At 42.4% G+C, this 19,047-nt stretch overlaps 2 protein-coding genes across 2 annotated transcripts in view; one reads left to right on the top strand and one right to left on the bottom strand.

The window, feature by feature from the left end:
* The window catches only part of NAA20 (N(alpha)-acetyltransferase 20, NatB catalytic subunit), a 33,626-nt gene extending 24,963 nt beyond the window's left edge, over positions 1-8,663 (top strand). The window contains exon 6 of the mRNA XM_030196229.1: positions 7,397-8,663. Within this exon, the coding sequence (XP_030052089.1) occupies positions 7,397-7,482 (86 nt within the window). The 3' untranslated portion in view covers positions 7,483-8,663. The remainder of the gene's footprint in view (positions 1-7,396) is intronic.
* A 1,311-nt stretch (positions 8,664-9,974) lies between these two features.
* Positions 9,975-19,047, bottom strand: part of CRNKL1 (crooked neck pre-mRNA splicing factor 1) — a 62,098-nt gene continuing 53,025 nt past the window's right edge. The window contains exons 13-14 of the mRNA XM_030196228.1: positions 15,479-15,724; positions 9,975-10,931 (exon numbers count right to left, since the gene is read on the bottom strand). Coding sequence (XP_030052088.1) covers positions 10,767-10,931; positions 15,479-15,724 — 411 coding nt within the window. The 3' untranslated portion in view covers positions 9,975-10,766. The remainder of the gene's footprint in view (positions 10,932-15,478; positions 15,725-19,047) is intronic.

The following is a 19,047-nucleotide window of genomic DNA, read 5'->3' as shown; positions in this document are numbered from 1 at the left end:
TCCCTTTTTTCTAATACGTGGAATATATTTGTCCTGAACCTCCAGGATGGTGTTTTTAAACAGCATCCACGCCTGATGCAAGTTTTTTACTCTGCGAGCTGCTCCTTTCAGTCTTTTTTTCACCATTTTTCTCATTTTGTCGTAATCACCTTTTCTATAGTTAAACGCTAGCGTACTTGATTTCCTAGTTTCACTTCCTTCAATGCCAATATCAAAACCGATCATATTATGATCACTGTTATCAAGCGGCCCTCGTATCGTTACCCCCTGCACTAGATCATGAGCACCACTAAGGACTAAGTCTAGTATTTTTCCTTCTCTTGTCGGCTCCTGAACTAGCTGTTCCATGAAGCTGTCCTTGATTTCATCAAGAAATCTTATGTCCCTTACGTGTACAGATGTTACATTAACCCAGTCTATATGCGGGTAATTGAAATCCCCCATTATTATTGTGTTGCCCAGTTTGTTTGCGTCCCTGATTTCCTTTAACATTTCCGCATCCGTCTGTTCGTCCTGGCCAGGCGGACGGTAGTACACTCCTATCACTATCCTTTTCCCCTTTGCACATGGAATTTCAATCCACAGTGATTCCAAGGAGTGTTTTGCTTCCTGCAGAATTTTCAATCTATTTGATTCAAGGCTCTCGTTAATATACAATGCTACCCCTCCACCAATCCGATTCACCCTATCACTACGATATAATTTGTACCCCGGTATGACAGTGTCCCACTGGTTATCCTCCTTCCACCAGGTCTCAGAGATGCCTATTATATCTAATTTTTCATTTAGTGCAATATATTCTAACTCCCCCATCTTATTTCTTAGGCTCCTGGCATTCGCATATAGACATTTCAAACTATGTTTGTTGTTCCTAAGTACATCATGCTTAGTACTTGACAGTATTAACTGGCAATCTTTTGTCTGATTTTTATTGTTATTTAAAGATACCCGATCTACTACAATCTCTTTTGCAACCTCACTATCAGTCGGTGATCTTTGTCATAAAGTATCTAGAGATGGACCTAAAGAACAAAAGATGTATATTTTGTAAGAAAAACATGATGAGATATGATAGTGACGTTTAAATATCTCTGTGGTATAAATGCACAGGAGGTGGGCCTTTCAACTGAAAGGAAGCCCTCTAACGAGGAGTTGTGAAACGGGGTAAACTCAGCAGTAATCTAAAAATCTTATAAGAGAGAGGGAGGTGGGTATGTGGAACAGCTTCCAGTGGAGGTGGTAGAGATAAGGATGGTATTTTAAAAAGCATGGAACAATCGCTAAGGATCTCAGAGAGAAAGGAAGGGATTGTGTGGATGGGGATTGTGTGGATGGGCAGACTGGATAGGCCATATGGTCTTTGTCTACCATCATTTTACTGTGTTTATATATTATGGGAAAACTTACCTGAAGGTACAAATTTTCACATTTCTTTAAAATAAATAGATTTAGAATGGGCTTGTTGTACAAGCCAATTCCAAGGCCCTTGCCCTACTATGCTTATGTATTTCATGGGGGTGAGACACTTTAAGGAGGAAAAGGTAGTGGTTGGCATTACTGTAGCAATCCTTGCTGGCTCAAGAGCGGTGCAGAGTGGCTCAGTTGACCGGTGAGGGAATTTGTATTTACTCAGGCAGCTAGAAATAGAAAGATGGAAAGTTAAAATATACAAAATACAAATCTTCAATAATTCTCCATTAACAAGCAGGATGAGTCAGCCATGTAAGGGGGATGGGTAATGTCATAACAGAGCTGACAAGAATGGTGTTCTTAAAGCTCAGAAAAACCTCATCTAGCTTTAAGAACCATTTTACAGGAAAACTACAAAAGATTAGTACTTACAGCCAGCCATTTTTGTTGTATCAAAAGAAATGCTTTACTACAAGCCAAGATATGTTTGAAGACATCTTGAAACACCCAGGCTGTCTTACTCAAAACATCTCATCTTTGTAGTGGGGAAAAAAGTCTCAAAGTCCAGTCTTGATCAGGTAGGAAGTGATAAGGTACCGGCAGTGTCCTTGTACCTCTCACTTAGGAGTATAAAACACACTTCAGGTTGGAGGTGTGAAGCAGGGCTGTGGAAACCTTTGACTCTGACTCTTCTATTTTTCTGCTATCCAGCTCCTACTGATACTAGGCTTTAAACTTTTTTTGTTCTGGATTTAAACTACTGTAGATCCAGGACAAAGATAGATGAAGTATAAAATGGTGTAGTAAATTTATTATAATGCAAGTTTTTATTTTGAAGCTGCAGTCGGTACATCTTTACGGATTCTGACTCAGTCTCCCGAATCCACAGCTCTAGTATGTAAAATTCCAATACAGTTTTAGAAAGATCTGCTGCCATGGAGCCTTTCTTAAAATACACGCAGAAGTACACACTGACAGCAGCCATTTTTCAATTGTCAACATGCCAACATATACATGTATGTTGTAGTTCAGAACATATATTTGTATGTCTGCCACTTTAGAAACCTACAGGTTTGTTTCCCCAACCTGTCACAAAGCCAAATCTTTGCTGCTATTGCTTTTTGGTGGACAAAAAACATGGGGGGGGGGGGATTAAGGGATTGACTTTTCTCTAATCTCTCCAATAGTGTACTTCACAGATCAGACACCTTTTATACAACCTATAGATGTTCCTGGGAGTAGGAGTAAATCCTGATATTGATCGTGGGGTTTGGGGGGGGGGGGGGGGGAGTGCAAAAACACGCATGCATTCCCCTTCTGAAATGGGGAATCAATATATATAAATGGCGAGTGTCGTACTCACTCGCAAATGCGCAGTAGAGACCCTCTCTGCCCCGCCCCCGTGTCAATACGTGATGACGGGGGCGGAACAGAGAAGGTCTCTACTGCGCATTTGCGACGGACACCGCCATCGCTAACGCTCCCCCCACCCGGAGTCATCACTGCCGCCACCCACCTTCCACCCGGTCGGGCCCTCACTCCGCTATTGAAACAGCGAGGGCACGCAGCACACAGCTCTGCTGAGCTGCCGTTGGCCTTCCTTCTTCTCTGCCTGTGTCCCGCCCTCGACGACGTTACGTCACACGAGGGCGGGACACAGGCAGAGAAGAAGGAAGGCCACGGCAGCTCAGCAGTAGAGCTGTGTGCTGCGTGCCCTCGCTGTTTCAATAGCGGAGCGAGGGCCCGACCGGGTGGGTGGCAACGGCTCGGGGGGGGGTGAACTTGGAGGGGGAGTGGCAGCGGTGAACTCAGCGGCGGGGTGGGGGGCCTTTCAACCCCCCCTTCCTATACTAGCCCGTTTTATGGGCTGAACGGCTAGTGTACATTTTAGTCCTGCCCCAAAACATACACAGACAACACACTATTACAGTATGCACATATCTGTTCTTTGGATGCATATAGTCCTGTTTTCTAAACCAGGATTTCAACCTTTATATGATTATACAATATCTAAATTACTACTACTTACGCCAAGCCCCCTCCCTGCCCATCTTCAAGTCTTTGCTCAAAGCCCACCTCTTCAATGCTGCCTTTGGCACCTAACTCTCACCTCTCAGGAAATCCAGACTGCCCCAATTTGACTACCCCTATCGGACTGACTGTCTTTAGATTGTAAGCTCTTTGAGCAGGGACTGTCCTTTATGTTAAATTGTACAGCGCTGCGTAACCCTAGTAGCGCTTTAGAAATGTTAAATAGTAGTAGTAGTAGTACTACTACTACTATAAATCATTTCTATAGCGCTACCAGTCGTACGCAGCGCTTCACAATTGAACATGAAGAATAGACAGTCCCTGCTCAAAAGAGCTTACAATCTAAATCTAAATGTATTTTTCCTTAGCATAACATAAGTATAGCCATACTGGGTCAGACCAATGGTCCATTTAGCCCAGTATCCTGTTTCCAACAGTGACCAATCCATGATAAAAGTACCTCACAGAAACCCAAATCGTAGCAATATTCTATGCTACCAATCCCAGGGTAAGCAGCGACGTCCCCATGTCTGTTTCAATAGCGGAATATGGACTTTTCTCCAGTAACTTGTCCAAGTTTTTTTTTTTTTTTTTTTTTAAACCCAGATTTGCTAACCACAGTTACCATATCCTCTGGCGGCAAGTTCTAGAGCTTAACTGAGTGATGTAGAATGGGTAAAAGTGAATAAATCTTTCACTGTTTCAAAAAGTACAAAGACCAGTGGAAACTTAGGTTCGGCATTTACTGTGCCTGCTTTCTCCTCGGGCATGGGATTACATGCAGGTGCTAGGCACCATGGCAGTGACCTTGGACACGATAGTCTGGGCCAAGGCACATAGAAAGCCACTTCAGGCCTCCCTCCTGAGTTACTGATTTATGATCCATCAGGATTCTTTGTCCATGTACCTTGGACTTGTCAAACGAGGGAAGAGCATGTCATGGTGGCTGGATTCAGGCACACCTTCTGGGCTCAGATTAACAGCAAGTCTTGCATTTTCACCTCCATCTCGGAGAGTTGCTGTCAATCACAGGGGCTGAGATCAGCATTGGATGAGGTGTTCAATATGGAATTTGGGGCTTAGTTGTGTTGGGGTCAAACTGGAAAGATACTTCTGCCATTTTGATTGTATTCAGCCATGGTCACAAACATGTGGAGTGAGGACTAGGTCAGTGTTAGAGCTACTGGAGGAACACCTCTACTTTCCCTTCTTTTTAATCACTGCATTGAGAAGAAAAGCAGTTTAGACAGCTCTGAGCTCAGCATCTTTTCCTGGAGATTAGGGTGCAGCCACTACCCTAAACTTCTTTGTTTTTTTTGAGTATTTCTGTAATTGATCTTTCCCATTGAAAGTGTTGATGAGTGAAATAAATTCCTACTTGAATGCAGTATGTAAAAAACGTACAAGAGTTTGAGAACTTCTACAAGAAATTTGCACTGCTATGGATAATTCCTCCTGCTTGTTGACAGAGAAATCATGATTGCTTACCTTAAGAAAGGATACCATTGAGAAGATAAATAGGACATTCTTCCTGGGATGTTGATAAGTTCTGCATTTGAGGGGGCCCTTGAGAGATACTAGCTGTGCAGAAAGTTCTACATGTTTGGATGAAGCTTTTAGCTTTTTCTGAGACTTATCTCTCTTGGTGCTGTAGGATAGCATTCATTACTCACTTTTGTGTGTTTGAGTTGTCCTGCAGTCGATGCTGAGTCCTTGTTACAGGTAGCAAGCTTGTGTGTGGCTCAGTCTGTACTGTGAACACTTTTAAAATGTGGATACACTTTTTTTTTAGGATGCTTTTGGGAATTTTTGTTTGGTTCTCTGTATAAAAGAAGGGTGTGATGGTGGTGAACAAGGGCTCAGCGAGCATCCTTTTCCTGTCTTTATACTCAATGCCTTTGCATGCATCTGTTGCAGTAGAGGGACTTGACCCTTACTTTACTGTCGTGAGGATAATCACCTCAACTGTGCTTTTTAAGTATAGTGTTGGGATTTCCTTACTGGAACTGGCTTATCCTATATAATTCTCACCTCCAACGTTCTAAAGTAGCTGCCTGTGTCGGTGGCTCCTGGAGTTGCTGAGCTAGGCTCCGTAGCCAGGCTGACGTCACTCATAGCTGATTCCCAGACAGGGGGAGGAGTAGAAAAACATGTGGAGCAACTTGCTCCGTGTGTGTCCCTACTCCTCCCCCTGCCTGGGAATCAGCTGTGAGTGCGCCACTCAACCACCCCCTTGGTGCATCACCCAAGCCCCCCGGTACATCAAACACCCCCTCCCTCCCGAAGCACAAACTACCTTGCCCATATTTCACACACCTTCCCAATATCTCCCTCCCAGATCCCCGAGTTTCACGGTCTCCTTCCCACTTCCAGGATTCCCCCCTCGCTCACAGTTCCAGGGTTGTTGTGCCTCCCTTCCTCCCTCCCATGCACTTCCAGCCCCCCTCCTTACACATTTTTGAAGTCTGTTACCCAGTCGGGGTTACGGTGGACGACAGCAGCAGCATTGGTAAACGGCGTACAGGCTCAGCCCGTCTGTCACTCAGCTCTGGTCCCGCCCTTGTGGAAACAGGAAATGAGGGCAGGACCAGAGCTGAGACAGAGACGGCCCGAGCCTGTACGCCGTTTAACGATGTTGCTGCCGTCGTCGTCCACTGTAAGCCTGACTGGGTAACTGAGACCTCATCTCTGGCTATCTTCAAATCTAAGCTAAAAACCTACCTCTTCGATGCTGCTTTTAACTCCTAAACCTTCAACTGCCCCCTATCCCTGATATGCCCTGTCTGTCCTAACCCTTATCCCTGACTTGTCCTCTCTGTCTGTCATAATTAGATTGTAAGTTCTATCGAGCAGGGACTGTCTCTCCATGTTCAAGTGTGAAGTGCTGCATACATCCGGTAACATAGTAGATGACGGCAGAAAAAGACCGGCACGGTCCATCCAGTCTGCCCAAGAAGATAAATTCATATGTGCTACTTTTTTATTTGTACTGTCCTCTTCAGGGCACAGACCGTATAAGTCTGCCCAGCACTATCCCTGCCTCCCACCACCAGCTCTGGCACAGACCGTATAAGCCTGCCCAGCACTATCCCTGCCTCCCACCACCTGGTAGCGCTGTAGAAATAAGTAGTAGTAGTAGTAATCTCAACTGGGTGAGACTTCAAAAATAGGCAAGCTGGGGGGGGGGGGGGGGGGGGGGGGGGCTGGCAGTGGACAGGAGGAAGGGAGGCACGACGACCAGCAGATTCTATTCCTTCTCAAAATTAACAGCACAGTTTTCTTTAACCCAGAAAAATGATTTTGCTTATTTGCCGTTGTATCACTATCGCGCCAGATTAGATCAGGCAACCTTGAAAACAGTATTGGATCAAAAGCTAAGGGAATTTTACAAGGCGATGCTTTTGGACAGGTCTTTATTTCTGGGCTACATAAGACTTTGATTTCTCTTCTTCCTCCACGGGAGTATGGTCCTCTCAAGGCAGTAGAAACCTTGGATATGACTTGGAGGGGCTGGACTTTCTTGATTAGGGCTATCCCGCAGCAGGTTTTCAACACTCACACTCTGTCACAGTCCATCTCTCACTCACACGTTCTCTCTCTCACACATTCACTGTCAAACACACTCAAAGGAAAACCTTGCTAGCGCCAGTTTCATTTCTTACAGAAACGGGCCTTTTTTTACTAGTACTATATAAAACAAGGAATGAAGAATGAAAGTGAACTGTGTTTAGATTTTTTTTTAATTACTATATACTGTCACCTCTAGTGGCTATAGCTTGCCCCTGCATACAAGGGGGCAGAAGGCACAAAGTTGTTGGGTTATTTGGAAGTAACCTGAAGCTGACAGCTAGTGTTGTTCCTTGATCAGTTTCTTTTAGATAGAAGGGACTGAAAGTGAATCTTAATTACTGTCTCTACAGGCATGTTTTTGACTTGTTTCATTCTGTTTCACCAGATATGAGAAAAGCTCTCTCCAGAGATACAGAGAAGAAATCAATTATACCACTTCCACACCCTGTGCGACCTGAAGATATTGAATAGTCTTAAGCTGTGCTTCTTGAGCAAGTCAGGACTTGTCCTTGCATCCTGTATTTTCATTAGTTTAAATTAAGTGTTCCTGTGTAAATTAGTGGCAGTGAAAGTTTAATCTGGCTCTGTTGAAGTGGTTCTGCAAGAGTGCAGTAGCGATATCGGTCTTTAGTTGCCCAAGCATTGAGCTTCTCCTAGACATGGCTGCACCTTCTGCATATCCTACTGCATGCAACAACATCACTTCTGGATTAAAAGGAGCCTTCAGTTAAAAATGAGCTAGGCTGTACAGCAGCTGGCTTGTAACTTATGATTTTTCTCATCCATCTCTGAACATCACTAACTTGGGGATTCTTCCTCTTATGCTAGTTTAAAGTGAAAAACACAGATCAAAGAAACAAACCAATGAACACCAGTTTGAAAAGAATTAGTTTGGCGCTTGGCTTATTGATAGCCAGTTTGTATTGGCTTGCCTCTAGTGGATTTTGGACTGTTTCAAATCTTCTAGCTGCTTTAATGTAATGCTTATCAGGAAGGCCCTGAGTTTGGGATGGCGAGTGTGTGGCCTCTGTTGCTGTCCATCTCCTAGGAAACATTTCAATAGAGCTGGTTCAGTATTTGATTCAAGGCTGTAGTAACCAAAACAAACACGGGAGAAACTGGGAGTATGAAAAAAGCCTGAACTTTTTTGTTAGTGCTTATTGCTTCAGCTCCCATCAGACCCAATCAATGGGAAATGTATATTTAGGAATTTGTAAAGAAACAAAAACAGCCATGAGTGACTAAAGTTTTTCTCCCATTCTTTGTCAGGGGGAGGGGAATAAGCATAGCTAATCAGGTACATTGCCCAATAAAACTAGGCCTGTTATAGACTAAGAACAGTTATTGGGCCACAAAACAAATCCCAACATCATTGAAAGGCCTTTTACTGATTTGAATTAAAATGAAAGGCGATATGTAACTGAGACAATGCAGGAGACTAGGCAGTTATGCCCAAGAACCACAGCTGCAATAAGAGAAATTAAGTATTAAAGCTTGAATTCACTGTGTGAATATTGGTATTTATGTAACTTGTTATAAAAACTGACAAGGGCAAAGAGATCTGTATTTATATGTCATATTTTAGATTGGGAGAATGAGCATTTGTAGACCTTAAGTGTTGGAGCACAAGCTTAAAAATGGATTTAGCTGTTTCATCTCCTACGCTACCACATACATCTATAAGCCTTCCTCAAAGTTGGAAATAGAAAATGACATCCTCACGAGCTCTGTCCCGTCCCTGTCACATCTGAGCCGCACAAACCTAGCTCTGACTTTATATTTAAATCATTTTATTAAAGTATAAAAAGAAACAATATTCTGTACAACTGTTCATTTTATAAATCACAAACAATACAGAACAAAGGTCAACAAAATCCCTGTCTCACCTCACAAATATCCCCTCCACTATCAAAACTGAACAAGCCAAATTAGTACAGAATGCTACACAGAAAATTCATGCTAACAGAATACCCTAGTTACACACACAACACAAATGCCAAATACATAGTTGCTGACCAAAAATGATAAACATATTAACCTAAAACCACACCATAGAAAATAGATATGCATTTCCTCTTAGACGATGCAAAATATAAAGATCACGCATGCCAGACATGGTGTTTGGGGGGGGGGGGGGGGGGGGGGGAGTGCAACTAGGACATCTGCTCCCTGGCCAGAATCACTCCTCTGTGTCCCTATGCTCCCCCTACAAGTTCAGCATCTCCCTTCTACGTTCCTATTCTCCCCATGTCTAGCATCTTCCCTCTGTCCATATACCCCTTCCCATGTCTGGCATTGCCCCTGTGTCCCTTTCTTGCCTGCAGGTCCAACACATTTCTACCTTCCAGCCCTACCCCCCGTTCCCCCTTCCAGTCCAACAGCCCCCTTCCTTGCCATGGGTCTACTCCAGCAACCCCCCTCCTGCATTTCCAGTGCCTCCTCTCTGTGGGTCCCCTATAACCAGTTCCTCCAAATGACACACTGATTACAATTTATAGCAAATTACTACTCTACCTATGAAAAGTTTTTCCATTATACTTCCTCTGTGTGTACAGTATGCTGCACAAGCCGGCATGTTTGAAAATATAAGTGCGATCAAATAAAAATGGTACCAACAATGAAGAACGAGAACGTGGAAGTAGCAGCTCACAGGTTGTTGTGCTTTGTTTTGAGGCTCCCTGTCCCTGCAGTCAGATATATAAGCTCTCCCTCCCTTCGGGTCCGACCGGCTCTCTCTCCTATCTCCACAGTAAGCAACGGCACAGGCAGCGCTGAAGACAGCTGCTTCTGGCTTGCCCGGTCCGTTTCGCTGCGTCTTCTCACTCACAGGACATTGACAAGGCCGGATGAAGTAGTGATGGGACCAGGGCAGTTGTCTTCAGCGCTGCCCACGCCGTGGCTCACTGCTGGAAACAGGAGGGCATGCTGCCTGACTGCAGGAACAGGGAACACAGGAGCCTAGCTAGCCACTATTGTTTGGGGGAGAGGAGCCTACACCACTGGAACAAGCCACAGGGGAGGAGGACAATAATGCCGAGAAGGAACCTGAGCTCAAATTTTGGAAGCCGGTTGTTAGTTTAACAACTGGCTCCCAAAGTTCTTTAAAAAATTAACAAACGGCTCGTGCAAGCTGGCTCCAACACACCACTGCCTGGCTGCATACGGAAGAGCTACTGTGGAAGGGAGGAAGATGAGATATCGGACTGAGAAATGGGGGGGGGGGGGGGGGGGGGGGGGGGGGGGGTTTAAATCGCAAGAGCAAAGTTTTTTACTGCTCCCATGGGGCGGTAAAAAGGTTTGCACCTGCATCCCTGGTAAATGGACAGATTTTATGGGGAAACTAGGAAATGGTGCAGTTTGTTTTTCGTATTGTATTATTATAGGAGGAAAGAAATCCTCCACTTGCAGGATGGGTACAGGTGCTGTTGCCTAGCTTTTACCCAGCAACCTCTTTGGGCTTCATCCACCCCCAGTGAGCATTGTGCCTGATGGTTTCAGTACTTGATTATATTTGCTCAGATCTTATTTTTGTACATATTCCTAGTGGCATATGCTGGGCTGTATGAAACAACAGGGCATTAAAGTGTAGAAACAAAGGACAAATCTAGGCAAGTATGAGAAAAATGCTTTTATGTATCAAACTACATAATTAAACCATGTTTTTTCAAAACCATTCTCACAGAGATTACAATGAATTGATAAAATTCTGTACAAAAAGACTGAGGGAGAAGAGAAAGCATCTCTTCACTGAACTCTCATAGTGTGTTCTCAGGTGTGTCTTTGTCAGATTCCTGTTCTGGGTCAGCTTCCTGTTGCTGTTTCTTCCAAAGTTTGGCCATTGCCAACAGTTTAAGGTTGGGCTGGTTGGCTGCATCTTCAGGAAAGATGTAATCGTAGTATTCCTCCCATCCAGCATCTGACTGTAGAGAGAGAGAAAAAAAAAGTCATAGTCTTTAGTACCAGAGGGTGATGGAGGGGTTTAAAGTTCCTAAAAAAAAAAAAGTCCAGTGTCACTTGTGGATGTTCTGGTTATATATGCATTTTATTATTATTTTTTTATTTGTTACATTTGTACCCCACATTTTCCCACTTATTTGTAGGCTCAATGTGGCTTACATAGTACCAGAGATGCGTTTGCAGACTCCGGTGAGAACAAATACAAAGTGATGTTGTGGTAAGATAAGGTTCATGTGGTATAGCCACATTGGGGAAATGTACATCAGAAGAGTTGAGTTATGTCCATTATGTACTTTAGTTTTGTTGCAGGGATCAGGTGTTTAAGTTGGGTCGGTGGGGTATGCTTTTTTGAACAGGTTAGTTTTTGAGAAAAGGACCAGCTAATACTTCAGGGGTTAGCATCCCATGACTCTCACATAGAACAGCAGTGTTTAAGAAAACTTGATGCATGGACTGCTTACACAGCAACACAAAGTAGGGTGGGCTTACTGACTTATCTCAAAGAGGATGGGAAAACTGCTGCAACCTCCATTAGCTAAAGGAACAGCATGGAGTGCAAGCATCAAAGGAGACTGCCCTCTTGGCTAGTAACATTTAACTCACTGGTACATCATCAAAAATAACATAGGAAATGATGGCAAAGACCTGTACACTCCATCCAGTCTGCCCAACAAGATAAACTCATTTTACATGGTATGTGATACTTTATATGTATACCTGAGTTTGATTTCTCCTTGCCATTCTCAAAAGTCTGCCCAGCACTCTTGTATTAAAAGTTCTAAAGCTAATGTTGAAGCCCCTTAAAATTTACACTCAAGCCCATCCATATCTAGGAGTGATTCTATGAAAACAAAAGGGGGGGGGGCGGCTTATATAGCCCATAGTATTAATTAACACTATGACATTATCTTCTTCCCAGCCTTTTTTCTTAACAAGGTAAAGGGAGATTTGTTTAGGAAAGGGGGCATTCTATAAATGGTGCTCAAAATTTTTCACTAAGCACAATTCCCTTTACAGAATCGCACTTAGAGTGTCTATTCTGGTGACTAATGTCTGGCGCAAAAAACAGAAGAAACCAGTCTTCGCAAAAAATAGCAACAAACAAAACAGCCAAGAGGACCAACAAAAGAAAAAAGACAAAATAAGAAAAAAATAATAATGAAAGACCACAAAAAAAAATCCAAGTATATATAAAAAAATGTAAGGCGTCAACACTTGGTTGTTGAAATTAAAAAAATAAACTTTATTTATCAATGGATAGCAGGGAGAAAGGGACTCGACACAGACTTAGGCCTACTGAAAGCTGGTGCCCAAGTCAGAGACGTGTAATTTTTTGGAATGCCCCCAACACCCATGCTCTTCCCAAGTCACACACTGAGTTAGGCACCATGCTTTATAAAATAGTGCACATTATGGACATTAATTGCTTTGTTAGCCAGCTTGCATATGCACCTTCAGAGTGTGCTAAACTTTTGGTATGCAAACGTAAGCACCATATATAGAATCCAGGGGAAAGTACACCAAGTAATCTATGCTTGTGTCCCATTTTCTGTTACTACTGTTGGTAAAATAAGATGCCAGGTATGGAATAAATTAACATTTATTGTACAGGTTGGTCTTTCTTTTTGTGGTTTCTATATTCAGGTGTTATAATTTCTTAATAAAAACATTTGACATAAAATCGAGTTGTGGAGCTTCCTGAAGCTTTTTTTTATTATTATTTCTATTGATAAATTGTATTCTTCACTATCAACTAAGAAAAATTGGAGAAAATTCCAGTTTAGTACGTATTTAAGGGGTTGAGCAAGAGTGGGCTGAGAATTATCCAGATAGCCAGTGGTGTTCAGCTGTTTAGATCTGCTGAGCCCTCAATTAAATGGATAGCTCTGGTGCGGTGACTGCATTTATACAGTCATGCAGCACTGCTGTAATGGTGCTTATTTTAGAAGCCCTATTTGTGTTTTGGATATCTGAAAATCAGCATTTAGATGTCCACATTGCATAGATATCCAAATGCTGATTTTAGCCAGGATATGGACATCTGAAACTGCTGTACATTTGTACGCCAAGGGGGGCATGGTCTGGTTGTGTTTGGGGCACACTTACAACATGGATGTTCACCCCCCCCCCCCCCCCCATTACAGAAGGGGAAGGAACATCCATGTTCAGAAAGGTGGACATCTGGAGTTAGACCTGTCACCTGGAACATTCAGGGGACCCTTGTTGGAAGGGGCAAGAACCCGTCTTGCACTTACTCTGTGTTCTGTATTAGATAACATTGGGTGAGTGCAAAGCCTGTGCGCTACATGCAAGAAGTGTGTCCAGCATCTGCTCCGAATGCACTGCACAGGGCATGCTTAGCCCCCATTACCATCCTCAGTGAAGCAGTGCACCCTGGCTCCTCCAAACCTCATGTCCCCTCTTCAGGTTGGCCCTCCTGGCATGTCCAAAGTCCCATCCTATCCTTCATCATTCTTGGCCCCCTCCCAAGGATTGATCCCACTTAACTCCTATTGAAATCCCAATCCCCAAACAGCAAACCCAGCCCTCCCCTCAAAAAGCACCACTCCCAAGTCTTATCCTCACCCACTCAGGACCTACTGGTGATGTGGATCACAGTCCTGGGCCCCAGCAGTCTTCCTGTGTTGCTGGCTGGGATGGTGTTCTGATCCTGGCGTGTCTGCCCTGTAACCGTGTTGGAAGGCAGGGGTGCCATTTTTGATCCTGGCCAGCAGCACAGGAGGACGAGGACTGATGCAGTCCGGCACCATTGGTTCTGTGATCCACATCAGAAGTAGGTCCCAGATAGGTGGTAAAATGGGGGGTGGGGGGGGTGGGGTATGAAGGTCTGTTATTTCACAACAGCTGTTCATGTGCTGTGAAAGGAATGTCTGTGTGGCTAAGTTATGGTCATTCATATTTTGGATGTTTTTACTTCTAAGATGGATGATCATGGATGTCCATTTCACTTTGAATTTTAGAACAGGCTCTACATCAGCAGATCCTGTTCTAAAATAGTATTGAAACTTCAGATGTCCTGCTTGAATGTTTGTTTGTTTTTTACTTAAATAAAAATAACCTTTTAAATGTATTCATTTGAATGAAGCAGTTTAAATTAATATAGTTGCCAAACTGGCTGATCAACCCCACAGTTAACAACAGATATAAATTACGGTACAGCATTCTAGTACATAACCATCTGTAAAACGCTTCAAATTGCTGAAAGGGACATTTTCACATGGTAGGTAAACTGCATGGAGTGGCAGTTGTAATGCATCACCTGAATAGACAGCCTGGATGGAGCATTCCAGTCTTCATCTGCCCTTATCCACCACACCACTATGATCTTTTGAAGAAAATAGGAATGCTGAGTGTAAATGCTGAATTTTCCATTTTCTGTGCTCAATGTACAAGGGAGGGCAGAAAGCACCTGTGAGTGCAAAGCATCCTACAAAATGTAGCTGCCATTCTTCAGCTTGTAAAGCTGCTGTTTTGTTTTTGAAAGTTTATTAAGGAGGCATATACTAGAGACCAGGGATCCTCCATATCAGATTGATACAGCTAGTTTGTTATAAAGCGTAATCTTTGCTTAAATGATTCAATTTAAACTAAAACAAGTATTGGAATGATATTGGTATTCAAGATCTGCACGATTGTTCACAAAATCATATATGGAAATGCCCCATCATACATGATGGACCTCACTGACCTGCTACCCAGAAATGCTAAAAGATCTGTCCGAACATTTCTTAATCTACACTTCCCCAGCTGTAAAGGAGTAAAATACAAACTAACACACGCGACCAGCTTTTCCTACATGAGTACGAAATTGTGGAATGCGCTCCCAACTCACTTGAAATCGATCAACGAACTAAGTAACTTCTGTAAATCCCTGAAAACCTACCTCTTTAACAAGGCCTACCAGGAAATCCCATAACTAACTGTGACATAACTACTATCTACCTCTTTATAAATGCCTGACCAGATCCTCTTGTTTTCTCTGACTTCTGTATATCATCAATTGTATTATGTACCCTGGGATGGCTATGCCATAACAGGACTCTGTAAGTCACATTGAGCCTGCAAATAGGTGGGAAAATGTGGGACACAAGTACAATAAATAAATAATAAAATAAATACTACAGAATTCACGCACAGCTGTACAGCTCCTTTAAAACATTTATTTAGCTCAAGTTACTTGATATGCCTCTAGGTGTGAGAGGGATATTTTCAAAGCACTTAGCCTTCCAAAGTTCCATAGAAACCTATGGAACTTTGGAAGGCTAAGTGCTTTGAAAATATGCCTAGTGGACTACTCACTAATAGTCTGGTGGACAAATCAGTTTTTTAAAAATACTGTTCTGAATGTTGGGTTGAATTTAGTAGCAAATTCATACTTAAGGTTGCTGTTGGCCTCTCAATGTATGCCACTCTGTTTTCATTAATTGCAGAAAACAAGATGCCATACAAATAAAGTACATACAGCCCATCTACCTCCTTTTCTCCTTACCCCATCCTCCGCCTGAAGCTTTCTTCTTTTCTTGACTTTTTCTGGCATGAGTTTCTGCACCCGCTCATTGCTGGATTCCGTTCCAAACTCTTCCTCAAAGACTCTCCAGGATTCAAGTAACATAAGCCTCTCTTCCTTCTCTTCACAGTTCCTCAGAATCTTATTAGCTTCTTCATAGATCTGTCTACAGTTGGGCACACTCTCTTCTCTCGATGACAGTTCAAATTGAGCAAAACTGATCCAGACCTGGGAAGGAAGCAAGATGGCACTTTAAAGCAAATTGAGATTGAGTGCACTTATGAGGCAAGACATTTATCACACTATATAATTAAGTGAAAGTGCTAAACAATGGAACCGTACAAAAAGCAAGGCTTCATAATACAGTGGCAGATAGAACTCAAATTTCCTCCTGGGATCAAGAATTCCTTAAAGACCTTCTGTGGTCAAAGAATTTGGGTTTATCCTGATGTTTGTAAGACAACTCAAGATAGAAGAAAAAAATTCTTGACTTTTAGAGAGGAGACTACAGCTTTGGGGGCAACATATTTGTTAGCATACCCATCCAAATGTCTGATTAAATATATGGGCAATAAGTATATTTTTTATGAACCAGAACATCTTAAAACATTCTTGGAAATGAAAAAGCTAACCATTAAACCTAAAGAGTAAAGAAAAGATACTAGATTGAATATTAAGAATAATAAAGGGACTATACAGGTCAGGCCAATTACTTTATTATAAGTTGCTTGTTTTGATCTGCTATTGTCTTAATCACTCCCCCCCCCCGTTTCTATATTTTAATTGTGGTCTAAAGAATTGTTTAACTTGATTTAAGATTTGATTTCCTTAAAGTTACCGTATTATTAATATTCAATGTTACGCAATGTGTTTCTAATACACGTTAATAGTGTAAGAAAGTATAAATAAATAAAATATTTCCTCCTGGGATGTCTTCTATTTTGGATTTTGGTTGGATGAAAACCTCCTTTCCACCATTTTCAGAAATCTGTTTCCTCTTGTTTCCCTGCCACCTCCTTGCAGATTCCCTCTTCCTTCAAATTTGTTACACAATGACAGTCCTTGGTAGGAAGCCACAGTCCAGAGCTCCCAAATTCCTCTCACCATAGGTATCCTTTCTTCAGGCCACCAAACACTGTTGCATCCCTTGCTCTTTCTGGCTTGAGAAATTGGGTTTGGAATTGAACTAAAAGGAAGAGGTTCTCAACCCAGTCCTCCAGACACACCTAGCTAGTCAGGTTACCAGGATAATCACAATGAATATACATGAGTGGGATCTGCATACAAAGAAGGTAGTGTTTATCTCATGCATATTCATTGTGGATATGCTGAAAAGCTGGGTGTGTCCTGAGGTCTGTGTTGAGAACCATGGAACTAGGGGTTCCCAATATGGTAGAATGAGACACTACTTGTAATCTATTTGGTTGGACCTGCTCTTTTTCCTTAGCCACTGTTAACGAGGGGAGCGGGGGAGCGGGGGGGGGGGGGGGGGAAGAGACAGACTTTACACTGAAAGTCATGCAATTGATTCTCTAGCAACGTTTTGAGGCATTTTCAAATACGGTGACAGTACGTCAAAATGATTGTGGGCTATGTTGTACAATGGAGCTTGGAAAGTGTAAAATATTTTTTATTACTCCTGTTTTATTTACGGGAAATCCTCAAAACCCTTGTTCTCAATCTTCTCCTTGGAGGTTTTACTGTGTACTTATACAAGACTGATCATAAAAGAAATCACAGCACTTTGAAGGCTGCAGTTCTAGAAGTGTAAATATGAAAGGGAATTAACCACATCAGTGACTGCTCTACTGTGTTCCTCTGGTACAGGGCTGCTCCGATCTTCAACTTAGTGCGAGTCACTTTATAACAGGGCACCACAGTTAACTGGGCAAGAAGGTGCCTATTTTATAAACAAGACTCGTTTTCAAAAGAGAAAAACATCTCAAAAACAGCATAAAATGGAATTTGGATATTTTTCTCTGAGAAATGTCCAATTGCTATTTTCAAAACTTCATATTTGACTCTTTTCTCTGTAGTGTGTGCAAATCAAGGGTCATGCTGGAAGTGGGTTTGGACGTTCCCAAAACTTAGACGTTTTTCTGTCAATGGAGCAAAGCAAAAACGTCCAGGGTTAAAATTTAGACAGTTTGGTCTAGACCTGTTTCAATCACAACTAACTCACAAAAAAGCGCCCTAGATGACCAGATGACCACTAGAGAGATTAAATGCATGAACCCCCTTACCCCCCAATTGGTTTATTTATTTAGACATACTCGAGTTCACTGTAGCTTACAATAAATAAAATAGGCAAGGTTTACAATACCATAAACAAAATATCAAATAAGAGCAGAGTAGCAAAAATAAGATACAAATAAGAACTAAATTGGCCAGTTACAATCTAACACACTCCATCAATGGGAGTTCTACCACTACCTTGGTATCTCAAGTCTGTGAAGTGAACCGACTTATACTGCACTCTCTTGCAATCTGGAAGATGAAATCTAAGGTAGGCCCTAGAAACAGAGGTTATATTGTGTAGGGAAATAGTTATTATGAGCTGCATGTAAGTTGGTCTCATGCCATATAATATTTGAAAGACAAACACATATTTTAAAAATAATCCTGGCTTTAATGGGCAGCCAGAGCAGCTTCCATAATCATGCAGTGGCTCTATCAAAATGCAATACCTCAAGGACAAGCCTAGTTGCTGTATTCTGGGCTGTTTTAGGACATCTTCCTTACATCCAGCATAGATGGAATTGCAGTAATCGAACTGAGTTAAAACCAAGGATTGAACTAGCAGTGTAAAGATGTCAGGTGAGAAATACGACCTGATTATCCTCAGCTTCCAAAGAGACCTGAAGGAATTTTTTCACTACTGAGGAACCCTGAGGCTCAAATGTGAGGTGACTTGTCAATACACCCCGTAACCTAAGTGTAGCATGTAGGTGGTAGGACATGCTGTCAATGTTAAAATTATTACATATGGTACGGTCGAAGGACTGGGTTACTACAAGAAATTTAGTCTCATCTCTATAACAAATTTAAATTTGGAAGCCCAGGTTTCCAACAAACCAAGACCAAGCCTAATCTTAGGGATGATTTCTGGAAGACCAGTCTTGAAAGAAGCCCAGGTTTCCAACAAATCAAGACCACACCTAATCTTAGGGACAATTTCTGAGATGAAAATGGTAATGGAATTCAAACATGCGTAGGATAAACACAAAGGAATCCTGTTTAGAAGGTTTTTGGTGCATTTTGGAGGGCTCACCAAACAATATAAGGGGAGTAATGGTGAGATGTGTACCTGGGACCTATGTCAAATCTACTGCAGTGCCCCCCTGCTCTGTTCTGCTCAGATGTCTGTGTGGCCAGTCTATTAAGAATGCTGGCCTCCCCTACATATCAATGGCTGCTCTCTCTCCTTTAGATTGTAAGCTCTCTTGAGCAGGGACTGTCCTTCCCCTTGTCTAAACTTGTACAGCGCTGTGTAACCCTGGCAGCGCTATAGAAATGCTAAGTAGTAGTAGTAGTTATGCATTTCGAACCAA

Source organism: Microcaecilia unicolor, chromosome 3 (assembly GCF_901765095.1).
Source record: "Microcaecilia unicolor chromosome 3, aMicUni1.1, whole genome shotgun sequence".
In the NCBI taxonomy this organism is placed as follows: domain Eukaryota; kingdom Metazoa; phylum Chordata; class Amphibia; order Gymnophiona; family Siphonopidae; genus Microcaecilia; species Microcaecilia unicolor.
This window is presented reverse-complemented; position numbering and strand designations above follow the sequence as displayed.